This window comes from Ixodes scapularis, unplaced genomic scaffold, assembly GCF_016920785.2.
Source record: "Ixodes scapularis isolate PalLabHiFi unplaced genomic scaffold, ASM1692078v2 PGA_scaffold9__187_contigs__length_104089568, whole genome shotgun sequence".
NCBI classification, from domain to species: domain Eukaryota; kingdom Metazoa; phylum Arthropoda; class Arachnida; order Ixodida; family Ixodidae; genus Ixodes; species Ixodes scapularis.
This window is the reverse complement of record NW_024609884.1, coordinates 28,400,234-28,413,766: the sequence shown is the minus strand read 5'-3', so window position 1 is coordinate 28,413,766 and position 13,533 is coordinate 28,400,234. Positions and strand designations below refer to the sequence as shown.

Here is a 13,533-nt window from a genome sequence, read left to right as displayed (position 1 = left end):
ACTCTACTTATAACTTCATTGTGTTGAATAGTAAATACTGCATGACCACTTGAGGATATCCAGTATTCGCCATCAAAATAATAAATGTACTCTAAGTGACACATTCAAGTACCTCTGGGGCTGTGCGTGCCAGTTTATTAAACACTGCATAGGTGAATGAAGATATTTCATGAAAGATTGTGTTAAACATTGCTTATACCTTAAAATCCCAAGATATAGCCCACCTAAAATCGAGGGAAAATTGGGTGAAAATAAGTGGTATGCTAACTTTCGGTGTGCAATCAAGACAGTTTAAAAAATGCTATTTTTAGATTATGTGTTCCTTTCAAACATATCTCGGCAAGGGGTAATGAAGCAATGATGAGAGTACTTCCCAGTCAGCAATGTTCACTTATATCCCGCCATAGCTAACTAGATGCATTTACCGTGCTTACTCGAGGAATAGCCGCACTATTTATGAACAAGGCCCTTGCGTCTGCTTTCCCGCAAAACACATCACACCCAATCATCGCATTGCGAATAAATTGCAAAGCGACGAACTACTAGTTCGAGAACACAATTCTCCGTACAAATGCAATCTTCACAAATGGCATCTTCGTGCAAAGACATTATCTCTGTCCTGTAAACCGCTGAAATCATGCTGTCGATTGAGGTGATTGGCAATTAGCGTGCTCTGCGGAAAAGTGAACTTTCAGGTTTTCTTCATAAAAAGTGTGGCTATTACTCGAGTAAATACGGTACGCCAAGATCATCATTGATTCAAACACTACGATTCCTAGGAGTGGGCTATCTTTCGGCGTTTAAAATGAAATAGCAAATCGAGCCAAAGATAGGGGTGGGTTACCTTTCGGGGGTGGGGCATCTCTCGGGATCTTATGGTACACTACTTTGAAAGTATTGTATTTATAGTATTTCACTTCAAGTACATTGCGTGCAGTGTACTTACTACTTTACTTGAAGTACATAGCCTCTCGGTTACTTTGCACTTGACTTCAAGTACTTTTTAGATGTACAATGCCCAACACTGGTCATTGCAGTAAGGACTTAGCCAATGGTGAAGGCAAGAATGTGTTTAGCACCAGACTTGGTTTCTGTTTCATCAATCTGAGTCTGTAAAATAGCATGAGCTCATGCCACAATAAGCACCCATCCGCCACTTGTGCAGCGTTTGAAAAAATAAGCAAAGGTCATATCAAGTGGCCACTTCTGAGATGACCTAGCTAACTGAGGTGCTTCTCCACATGAGCCGCTTTTCCGAGCATGCTGGTGCCAAGTGGTGAAGCTCGACACATTCTTATCGGTGCAAAATGGTGAACCATGTTGCACAGGTGCAAAGCTGTGACCTTTCCTTGTGCCCATTCTGCACTTTTAGTCTTAAACCTAAGTGCCCATCTCCTAGTTTTTCAAGATTATCTCCTAATTTTGGGTGATTGCTTGCTTTTTATTTTATGGTGTGTGAGACCTCATGCTCGCCACCGGAGAGCTCAACACATTTCACATTATCAACAGATCCTTGCCCTTGCCATGTGATGGTTTCTGTCTACGAACTACAGTTGGCAGCTCTTTACATCTTCTGTGCACATGCAGGCTGTTTTCATATAAAGGTTTACTGTAATTGTATTCAGAAAACTATAGTATACTAGGGCATTATTTGGTTAATATTCCATCTGGCTTTTTTATTTCTCAATTTGTTCTAGCCTGGTCCAGAGGCAGTGATGCATCCACAGTTATGAGGGCTCATCACCTAACATTTTTTTTACGTTCTTCTACAGAGTTGGCCACAGAGTTTGGTAGCTCTGCCGTTTGTAAATCAGATTTTGACTACTTAAAGGGACACTGACTGGTTATTTTTGCTCACTGTGGTTTTTATTTGAACATGACCTATAGACCAACTCATGTTTACATTCAAACCGGAGTGCCCCTAGCGGACGCCACCGGCGCTGCGCATGCTCTATGGAGTTGGGCAAGAAGCTTGTCATCGCCCATAAACACACCATTGGAATGTGATGTTGTCGGTGTCGGTGTGGGTTCCTGTGCTCTTTTTCGCATTGGACTCATTACACCACAAACTCTGCATGAATAATGTGACATGCCTATATTCATTCCACGTGGGCGCTGCAGAATGGATGTTAAAGCCTGATTTGTATGATGAGGTTCTGCTCGCTATTTTCAGTCATGATGTCACTCGGACTGCAAAAGCGTGGACCGTAGCTGAGATGTCGACGTCTATACTGAAAATCGCTAGCAGAATCTGACCAAGTGAATCAGGCATAACAAGGGCCACTGGTAACAATTGTCAACATCTTCTTGAATCTACTGTTTACACCGAGCCTACTTACCCCAACCAACTTTTAAACTTAAAAGTCTTTTGAGGCTTGCACTTACTTATCGCAATCACCGGATCAAGGTTTGGTCTACAGGCTACTGTCGTTTGAACGAGCAAACGACAAGCAGAAACGTTTGAGAGAGCAGACGACAACTTGAGCGATCAGGCGACTGTTTGAACTCGATGACACTCTAAACGTATCCGCAGGTGGTCTGTACAACTTGGCAGTTTTGCCGTATTCGTGTTGGAACAAAACAAAGAAATCTGACGACGACAAGTATCCGTGAATTCAACCCAAAGTGCTTCTTTCACAAGCAATCGTGGTTCGACGGCGTCTGGTTTTTCTTTTGCACGGTTCCTATCCACGTTCTCGGATGAACCGAACAGGCAGAAAACACATGACAACTGATTTTCAAGCCTTTCCCAACTTTTTTGGATCAGCCCCAGTCGCGGCATTTTGACGAGAAGGCAGGTTTTTGTCTGGTTTCTTCCAAACCAACCACCCGACGTGCCACTACTGCACCATGATGTAACAGAGCTGAGTTCGTTTATGAGAGCCCAACTACCCAGAACACAGTTTATGGTAGAAATTTGTTTTCTTTCTGCCCGTAAACAGCCGGCCGAGAGTCTGCCGGTTTCAGTCGCGCTCGCTTTCATTTCCATGGTCATGTGGCGTTCAAACTAAAGCATACCAAATATATTCAAAGTCGAGGGTCACCAAGGCACGCATTCAGTATTAAAACTAGAAAAGAATATAAACCTCATTTTGTGGCCTCCAGAAACCTGCAAATACATAATAAAAAAAAAAAAAAAAAAAGGTTACATTGGTCACAGAAAGTACACATGCACGTCATTCTCAGTTTGGCAACGTTCTGTGGGCGGGACGACGCGATGGCAGCGCACGGCAGACCAACGTTGTGAGTGACGTGGGGCCACTACTTCGGAACTGTCGTTCGTGGTACCAGACAATCAATCTTCAATGCAGAACATTGAGTGGAAGAGGTTTAAGTCTGAAACAATCTCACGACAAACGATTGATGCAAGTTCTTTGTCGTCGTTGTCTGCTTTAGGGGCCGGAGAAACTGAGGAAGAAAAAATGCGGTCGGGTGTAGCCACATGATTTCCGGGCCATGAGCTTCTGTGCTTGTGTTTTGGTTTCGAGCAGTTGAGTTTTTTGGCTTTATTAAAAATATATGTGACTGCAGCGAAATGTTGATTGGGTATTCTCCTGACACCATAATAAATCGCCTGGCAAAAAATAACAAACATTTTTGGGGGGTGTCAGTGTCCCTTTAACTCTTTCAGTACAATAGCTTTCTGTTTATCTTCATTTCATTCAGCAGTCTGTGAAACCTGTGCGTAGAAGCAAGTATCTTTGTTTGAAGATCTAAAGGTCTATTCACACAATGCATCTTTGTGGCAAGTCTAGTGTTGTGAAACTAGGCTTTGGGAAACAGATGTGTCATTTGAACCAGACCGGTAAAGACTCCCATGTCAAAAGAAGGATGCATGTGCTCCTCGCTCTTAGAGTGAAATTTTGCTGAAACTTCACCGAGGCCCGTCAATCATCCGAAAGAGGAACATGGACGCTGCCAATGGCTGCTTAACATCGCTGTGACGTCTCTTCTTCGGGACAGAGCGAGCTTTTGGAGGAGCCCGATTTCTGGCTGATCCCATATCCAAGCCAAAGCCGAAAAAAGAAAACAAACATGGCGTTGAGCGACAAGCAGGGAAGCGGTGCATACAGGTGACACTGGTTGGCGGCGAGGTGCAGATTCAACAGAACATGATGACTAGAAATTACTGATCTTTTAGCAGTGCGAAAATTTCAGAAATACTTTGAGATCATCCTTCTGTTCTTTGACGTTCACATTGTTTCCTCGGTTTGGCAGGCCTAGCAAACTGAGCGAGCCAAATCTGATGAAGCTTATCAAGTGATATTAATAAAGCAGACTATCTCTTCACACTCTGTGTACTTCATGTCATCTGCTGTGAAGCGCTTGACATTCTCGGTGCAGATGACAATGTTTGGCGAAATTCTCGTGAGTCAACATGTCGCAGTTTTCGCTCGTCAAACTCGACGTGCGGACTAGCTGATTGCATGAAATCTTGGTTTGGCGAAACCATTGCGTGTTGAGATAATGCACTGTGTGAATCAACCTTAAAGGGCACTGCTCACAGCTTTCTGAAAAGTGAAAACACTAATCTAATCCATGTGGGTTTCTCACACTGAAAGGGTTTAATCTTAAAGGGGTTATGACACGAAAATTAAACGGATAGATTATTCTTGAAATGGAATGCTCATATGCTAGTTAGTGTATACACCAAGTTACATGATTTTTAGAGCTCTGTTAATTGCAATATTCAATTTACTAATTTTCATCATTTTCATCTGGCGACCAGGCAACACTGCCCAAGTTAGTCACAGCATGGTGTCCATAAACCATGTGACCATGAACGCTCTCTTATTCTAGGCGCCCCCATGATCGCCCAAGCTCTCCTCGCCGCGGTACAATCAAAACCGCACACGCAACTCGGTAACCCGAAAGCTATTCTAGCTCTCACCCCCGGCCCGTTGACTTTCCACTGTGCATGCGCCTGCGAGATATTCCTGGACGGCGGTGACCACGGCGAGTTCGTCCGTCACTCGTCGTCGCTGGAGCTGGTAGCCAGCGGGTCGCTGTCAAAATGAACAGCTTCCAACATAAATTAATAGCAATCACTCTCATCGCTGCTGCGATCAGTGTAGAACACTTTGACAAGGTGAGCGATGCCGTAGACGTAATCGTCGGGGACCGCATGCTTGAAATGCGGGAGGTAAACGAGGAAGCTGAAGGCTCGAGACGCCAAGAGAGCCAAGTCTGTGAGTGCGTGCAAGGAGACACCGTGGTGGAGGCTGGCTACGTAGCCGGCCTCCAGCCCTGCCCGGTCCGCCCCTCCGAGGGACCCGCTTATAAATCGATTTATCCACGAAACTACCGCGTAATTTTCAAAACAAATTTAGAGGGATTATAGGAACATACAATGGGTCCTAGCAGTATAGTTATCTCATATTTTATTTTTGCCGTGTCATAACCCCTTTAATGTTTACAAGGTACTTTTTGATCCGAGCTCTTATGCTGTGTTGTCTACCTTGTAGCTGACCTTCTGCAATGAGATTTCCATAGTGGAGAAGCTCACCTACACGGAACACCCTCAGGAACAGAGCTGGTAAGTTGTTGCAGTTCTTGAAAGGAAACGGAGCAGAGCAGGCAAAGCATAATGCCTCCTCAATCTTGCTCTTAACCCAATTTTTTTTTTTTTTGTGCAGAACTTTGAAATGCTTGCAGTCTGATGGATGCTTATGGCAGTGTGGGCAGGTTGTAGCCACACATTTAAGATTTCCGGGTAGTCTGCATTATAATTCTGAGATTTTCATAGGGGCATGCAAGATATCCTTCAGTTAGTTTGAAAAGAGTATGTGAACTGTCTGCTAGAGCAGTGGTTCTCAAATGGGGTTCCGCGGAGCAGCTGGGGTCTGTGAAGCCCTCGCCTCAACCCCCCCCCCCTCCCCCTTCCCTCTTTTCTTTAAAAAAGAAAAAAAAGAAAGGTTTTTTCTTAACCCTGGCTATGTGGCACTAGCTACCGCCCGTCATAAAGGGTACAGCCGTTACCATCTATCCATCCATTCATCCTTTTACTTGATTCTCACATCTGTAAAAAAAATGCCCTTCTTACACTGCATTTAGTTGTCTTATTTTGTACCTCCCCTTGCCCCGCTGGCATGGTTCACCCATGTGTCGGGTATGGGGTCCCTCATCACCGACACATCCATGCTTGAGAACCACTGTACTAGAGGTCATATTAGTCTGCACAAAATTTTCTGTAAACTCGCAAGTGGATATACTGTAAACGACTTAATTTTTGCGAATTTTGCAACTTGAAAAGTATTGCAGAATATTGATCATGCGAATATGTCACCCCATGGTAACAAATACATAGCATACCACTTTCAATCGCAAAGTTTTATGCCCCATGAATTATTCTCGAAACCTGCACTTCGCAAAATTTTGCGAAATAATGAGCCTACGAATATACAGGGTGCTTCATTTTAATTCAAACAGATTTTTTTAAAAGAGGAGGTGAAAGTTAGACGAGTGCCGTGTTCACCATACATTTATCAGGTTCGGTGGACATTGGATAAGGGACTATTCGTCATGTTAAGTTGACTAATTGACTAATATCTGGTAACTAACTTTTTAATAATTTGTTTAGGGGTCATGTTGCAATTAGAGGCGAGACCAACTAAAATAATTTGCGAAAATGTAATGATTTTGTAGATATTAATTGACAAATTTTCACAATTTTTAGCCCAACTTAAAAATTGAGTGCAAAAAACACTGCAAGCCCTGCCCACAATGGTGCTTAAAAGATTGACATAGTCATTTCAGTCACATAGTCACTTTTGTCGTATGCTTATCCACCGAGGACACACTGCCGAGATAGTGACGACACTATGTCACTCCTTTTAGCGTCATTGTGGGCAGGGCTTACGGCGTGCTTGTTGCATGCAAATTTTTTAAACGGGATAAAAAATGTGAACATTTCTCAATTAATATATAAAAAACCATTACATTTTGGCAAATTCTTTCAATTGGTCTGGCCTCTAATAGTAATTGCCATCAATAATGCAATTGCAACATGACCATGAAAACCAATAATTAAAAAGCTGGTTAATCACCCTACTTCCCATGATGACTATCCCCTCATCTAATATTCACCGAGCCTTATAAATACATAGTGAAAACGGCATTCGTCTTACTCTCACGCAAAGCTGTTCAAATTAATATTAAACAACCTTACACCGCAAGATACTAAGCATCCGCTCATCCCACAATAAGTGCTCACCCCTCAATTTTGTTACATTCGGAAAATATGCAAAGGACATATCGTTACTTATTGTTGATCTAAGGAGCGCTCATGCCCCAGTTTTACATGATTACCGTATTTTTGCGCATATAACTCGCACCCCCAACCTACGACCTCTAGAAAAAGAAAAAAAAAAAGACACCTCATATTACCCGCATAATAACCCACGGAAAGCAATGTCAGTCACCAAAAACAGTACCTTTATTGGAACATTACTCATCGCTACAGTCACTGCAGCTATCAGTTGAAGAATCTTCATTGTCCCAGAAAGCATCGTCATCCATGCCGTCCAGGCGATTGCTGATACAGCACTTCCTAAAACTCTTGCAGATCATCTGTGCAGGAATCGCCTTTCACGCGTTGATAATCCACTTGCAAAGTACTGCTATGTCAGATTTGCAGATCCGGCCCGTCGGCGTGAGGTCGTACTGCTCCTCGGCAATCCACTCCGTGTACATGCGCTTCACGTGTGCCTTACATGACTTGTTCAAGAAAACGTCCATCGGCTGAAGCATGGACGTCATCCTGCCTGGGATCATGACGAGGTTCGTCTTGTCATCCGCGAGACGGGTCTTCACTTCCTCGGTGTTGTGGCCCCGGAACGCATCCAGCACTAGCATGGACCTCCGCGCTAATGTCGTGCTCGCCCTGTTCTCCCACACGGTTTTCAACCAGTCGACGACAAGATGACTGTTCATCCAGGAGTTGTCCTCCGCATGCACAACTATCCCGGAGGGCAAATCAGTGGGAAGCGTCTTGCGCTTAAAGATCACATACTGCCGTAGCTCGTGCCGTCTGCTAATACGCACAACATCACTGCAACGCAGTTTCGAGTTGCCGCCCGTCAAAATGCTCACCGACTTGGAGCCCTTTTTCTGAAGAGTTGTGTCCAGTGGCATTTCAAAGTACACGGGAGTTTGGTCCGTGTTACCAATCTGCGAGTACAAGTAGTTGTGTCGCTTTCGGAGCCCAATCACGTGGCGGTGGAAGTTCACTAACTTCTCCTCGTAGGCGTCAGGAAGTTGTTGGCATAAGGTCGTCCGCCTCCGGATGGGAAATCCTTGGCGTTTCATGAATTGGTGAAACCACCCGCAGCTGGCACGAAACTGGTCGCGCGGTATGCAGTCTTCTCTTGCCAGCCTCAGAGCTTCGATCTGGGCCATCTCTGTTGATACGGCGTGGCCGCGGCTTCCCTTCTCCTCAATGAACTCCGCCAGCTTGGCTTCGATCTGGGGGTAGGCTCCAGTCTTGGGACCGCGGAAGGACCTGTGGTCACAGCTTGCACTTTGAAGATCCTGCTTCTTTGCTCTCCACTCACGTATACAAGATTTGTCGACATCATACTTTCGGCCTGCCACACGGTTCCGATATCTTCGGCAATGCTGATTATTTTCAGTTCTGCTCCACTGTAAAGGACTGCCGCCGAGCACACCTCTTGTCGAACGGATCGGGTAGACCAAGATGGCAAGATTGACGTTTCTTGCTTCGTTCTCTCTTTGTGGGTGCGCGGCCACTCCAGCATTTTGGCGCGCAGACGATGCAAAGATGGCAACTCCAAAAAAGAAGGTAAACAAGGAGAGACGGGAGAAAGTACCTAGGAAGCAACGGCTAAGAGGGATTCTGGGGAATTTACATCCCTATCGACCATGCGGCTCGGCGCGTACTGCCGTGAAACCACTCTCGCGTCCAAATTCGCGTTTTTTAAAGTTTTGATGCGGGTAATACGCGAGAAAATACGGATCCAAATTTTGTGAGTGGGCACTTGCTCAGGATTTTGTGGTAGTCACTTACAGTAGTCAGTCAGAAAGGCTTAGTCCTTATACTGTGTCGGTTTCTTGTGCTGTCTACTGAAGGTTCCTCCCTGCAGTGTCTGCAGTTCAGAGCTGGGTTTGTAATGATCAATGCTTTTGCAGCACGCTGATGAAACAGGAGGCAGTCATCACAATTCGAGGGGTACCTTTGAGCAGTTACTTAGAAGACTTTGTCGCTAAGGCCATCTCCTCAAATGCCGGAAAGGTAAGTCAGATGCGTGTGCTTTGTGGTTCCTTTCATGTTTTCTCAAAATCTAGTGCCTCAGGAAATACCTTCCATGTACACTTTCCAACAAAAGAATCACATATCTTTGGCGGCATTTGGTAAAGTGCCCAGAGAGTCATTTGTATTTCAGGAGACTACACCAGAGGCTTTGGGTTGTTTCATAGACCAAGTTATATGTGAGGGAGCCACAAAGTTTTGATCTTGGGATGTGTTTCAGGTGTGCTGCTGAAAGCACTAGGCCTCTTTCTCAACTAGTATACGTGTCTTGGTAGCTCCAGCTTAAAGTGCCAGCCTATGAGTATTCATTTGAGGGACTTTAAACTCTGCTAAGGCATCCCCACCTAGTAATATGTACTCTCGGGAACAATATGAACGGGAACAGTTCACCTTTCTTCTTCCCAGTTTTGTGGCTCCCACAACCTTCGTTAAACCTGTCAATCAGTATGTAGTTTGGGATCTAAACTGCCCGTTCTGGCCCTTCTCTTGACCATAACATGTTCCAAAATTTGTAGTTGTGTCAAAAAAGTGAGGAAGTGTCCCCTTTCATATTGTGGCCTATAGTACACTGGTTGGCATGTAGCTAAAGTTTTGGTGGATCTAGCTATATCTAGGTGATCTGAATGGATCCTCACTTCTTCGCCAGGGAATATTTTCTGTCTTCACTTTCAAATGAGATATAAATTCCCAATATTCAGAAGCTTTTTTTTTTTTTTTTTTTTTTTCAGGTATTTTAGATAATCTTTCTATTATGATCTTGCTGGCTTCACATTTACTATAGAAGCACTTTTAAAGGTGCAGACACTGTTAGAAATTATTTAGATACCAACTTCATTGCTTGCAGCTTCACATGCAACACCTATATAGATCTTATTTTTTGTTGTCAATTTCTCAACATTCTCAGTGCAGATATGTTAATTAACACAGTTAGGTCATTTTCAGAGTAGATTTTGTCAATGTCTTGGGCATTCCAGCTACATTTATATGTAGTAATTCGCTTCCTAGTTTACGTAATTTTTCTGGATGGCAAACTGTGGAACTTTTATTCCCTTTTGTATTCCCTTTCAACCATTTTACTAGAGTCTACAATTCATTTTGTAAAATGTAAACTAGCTAAAGGAGCAGAACTTCTAAAATGAAGGACAGACAAATTTGAATTTGTATGGGTTCATTCTAATAGTATTACCATATTTTCCGGACTATAGTCCACACCTGGTGTATAGTTCGCAAAAGCAAGTTTCAGCTAAAAAACGAACCAAAAAAGGATCTGGTTTTGTTTGCACATAAAACATTCTCATACACTGCACACCTTGAGAATTGCCCACTCTTTTAGCTGACAAAGAAGTGTGCGTCGCAGATCAATCCCTATTAACATAGTCTGTCATTCCCAAAATCTTCCACGTCTCATCGCGATGTACGGTCTGGAAAAACAGATCCTTGTATAGTCCGCATAAAATTTTAACTTTTAAACATGCATAGTCTGCAAACTATAGTCTGGAAAATATGGTACTCTGCTTTTGGTTTGAGACAAGTGCCAAAAAGGAGGTTTGCAAGGCAAACATTGCTCTCTGCGTTCTGCTTTGGCCGTGACACCCCCCGGGCATTGCCTCTTGCAGGGTCGTCTGGCCATGGAGTGGGTCATCGGCCGTATGAGCCAAGAGGTCCAAGAATTGACCAACCGAACCGTGAAAAGTGTGGATGAAATCACAACGGCTGCCAAGAAGGGGATGGATGACCTGACACACCTGACGTCCACAGAACCTCACTACCACTTTAAAAACTGACATTGGGCCTTATTAATCTGTTGTATGCGATTTCTCCAAGACAGAAAACAAAACTTAGGAAACTTAACCAATTGATTATCATTATTGTCATTGTTACGGAGGAACCACTCTGTCGGATGGCAGCAGTGTCTGTGCTTTCTCAAGTGTCTTGTGGACATATGTGAACACTATTTGTGAGCAGAGCTGCAGCATATGAAATCGTGGCGTCCTTCGTTCCTTTGGGTCAGCGGTTTCCAACGTTTCCTGTCGTGTAAAACGTTCGCAAAGCAGGAATTGTCTCTGTGAATTTCTCGTGTTTGTGGCCATATTTGTAGAGTCGAATTTCAAACAAAAAAAAAAAATGGCAAAAAATTTTCTGTATAGTATCTTTTGCATTCCAGCTGCAGAATTTCCAAGGCTGGCCCGTGTGGCTCTTAAGTTCTGGAAAATAAAAGTTGGGAACTACTGACCTAGAATAAGGGACTAGTATGTATTTGTGCTTTCTGGGAATCGGCAAGCCAAAGTCACGTTAAGTCTGGGTCAGATCTGTGCATTGCTTGTGTTCACTCCAGCACCAGCAACTGTGGATTACCGCACCCACCTTTGGTCACTGGTGCTGCTGTTATGAGGGGAAACACCCAAAGGTGCACATGTTTGAGCCAGCCTTCGTTTGATGTCGGGATTGGTATGTGAGGGAAATGTATTAAATGCAACCTAGGCAGATGGAGCCATCACACTTTCTTGAATTGGCTCAGCTTGGTAAACTGCTTGCTTTCCCAGTTTTGCACATGTTTTATGTGGTTTTGCTCTTGAGAAAGCTTTTTTTTTTATTCACTGCGCATCTGGCATTACATCTAGTTTTTACAATGATAAAACACTCCAACATTCAGTCATATTTCAAAACTGCAGTCATGTGGAATTCTAGAACAGGGTAAGCTAATGGCAATTCTGAGAAAGAAAGAAAAACGAAAAAAGCTCGATTTGTTTTAGCTCATGCTCTTTTTCAAGGGGTTGTGTACTGCAGTGCTACCAATTCCTTTTTATGTCTAGCAACTTAGAATAACAATAAATAATTACCTGCTAGGACAGTCGAGGAAAGTGCATTTAGTGGTTATTATGATCTGGCTAGGGGGTGTGGGATCCAAGACAAAATGATCCAAGACAAAATGGTCCCAGTCAAAATGGCTTTGGGCAACGTGGCCCCGGGCAAAATGGTCCCATGTGCAAACCCGGACACAAAATGGTTTCGGGCTAACCTTGAAGCATAGTTGGCGTGCTCTTCGGGGAATAGTCAATTGTTTGTACTTGATGAAATTGCATGTAGAGAAAGGAAAATGTTTAACTGAATACTTAAGTTATGACATGCTTACCATTTTAAAGTTTATATATTCAATTTACAACAGATTGCATGTCAGTAGCTGAGCCAAAGAGAAAGAAAAAGTGTAATATGGAAGTATGTATACCAAAAATGTATTTATAAGTGACATTCAGCACGGTAAAAAAAAAAAAAGTTTCGTTATACACCATCACATGTAGTATGTGCACAATAATGTCCTTGATTCATCATGTGCATGCGTTTTCTTCCAGCTCCATTGCACTAATTCGAAATTTAATAAATGCTGTCGTAAGATGCACCTATTTTTCTCCCACACCTATATATTACGTTTTAGTAAAGTCGCAGTGCAGCCGGTGCTACAACCTGATAGGACCAGTCGAGCAGTGCTGAAAAAACACACTAATGGCGCTCAACAACTTTTTTTTTTTTTGTATGATATCCTGGCTAGTCCTATCAAGCGTAGAGAGTGAATCGCGACCTTGTGCTTTTAGTGTGCGCGTGTGTATTTGTGTAGCGATTTCCGCTCTAGCTTTGTACAGTGCTCTTATGTGAATAGCAGCCATATATCTAGCCGAATGAGCGATGATAGACCTTTAACGTTTGGGCTTTGTTAGTTGTTTCCTAAAATAGATCGCCAAAAACTTGAATGCATTAAAATATATCTTGCACGTGTGTGGAACAAGACTTCAAAGCAGCAGTTCACTAAGACTATCGGAGTGCCCAGTGTCAATAAATCACTGGGGACCATTTTGTTCGGGTTTGCGCTTGGGACCATATTGTCCGGGGCCATTTTGTCCAGAACCTTTTTGTTTGGGACCATTTTGCCCTATACCCAGGGTGTGTACTGATAAATGTTGATGTTAGATGTTGGGAAGTGGATGTAAAATAAATGTGCATGCACTGCGTTTCCATTTCATAGGTCACTCTTGACACCTCCAGTTTGAAGGCGCAGGGCAAGTAATGCCATGTGAACGGCGAGTACCTAAGGGAGGGATTTTGAGAGATGGCACGCAAGTTTTGCTTGTGTGCAGTTTCTTTACAAGTAAAAAGTGCTATTTTTTATACCATCTTGGAAGTTCGTTGAAACCTTCGCACAGTTGCCTTCGATGGCTGAAGCAGTTGGTGGCGCGGATCGAGTTTGGTACGAATAAAGACGGCATAGAATA

At 43.4% G+C, this 13,533-nt stretch overlaps 1 protein-coding gene across 1 annotated transcript in view; it reads left to right on the top strand.

The window, feature by feature from the left end:
• LOC8028155 (protein slowmo) overlaps positions 1 to 13,533 on the top strand; it is a 35,170-nt gene extending 21,637 nt beyond the window's left edge. The window contains exons 4-6 of the mRNA XM_002410576.5: positions 5,466 to 5,536; positions 9,148 to 9,250; positions 10,885 to 13,533. Coding sequence (XP_002410621.2) covers positions 5,466 to 5,536; positions 9,148 to 9,250; positions 10,885 to 11,052 — 342 coding nt within the window. The 3' untranslated portion in view covers positions 11,053 to 13,533. The remainder of the gene's footprint in view (positions 1 to 5,465; positions 5,537 to 9,147; positions 9,251 to 10,884) is intronic.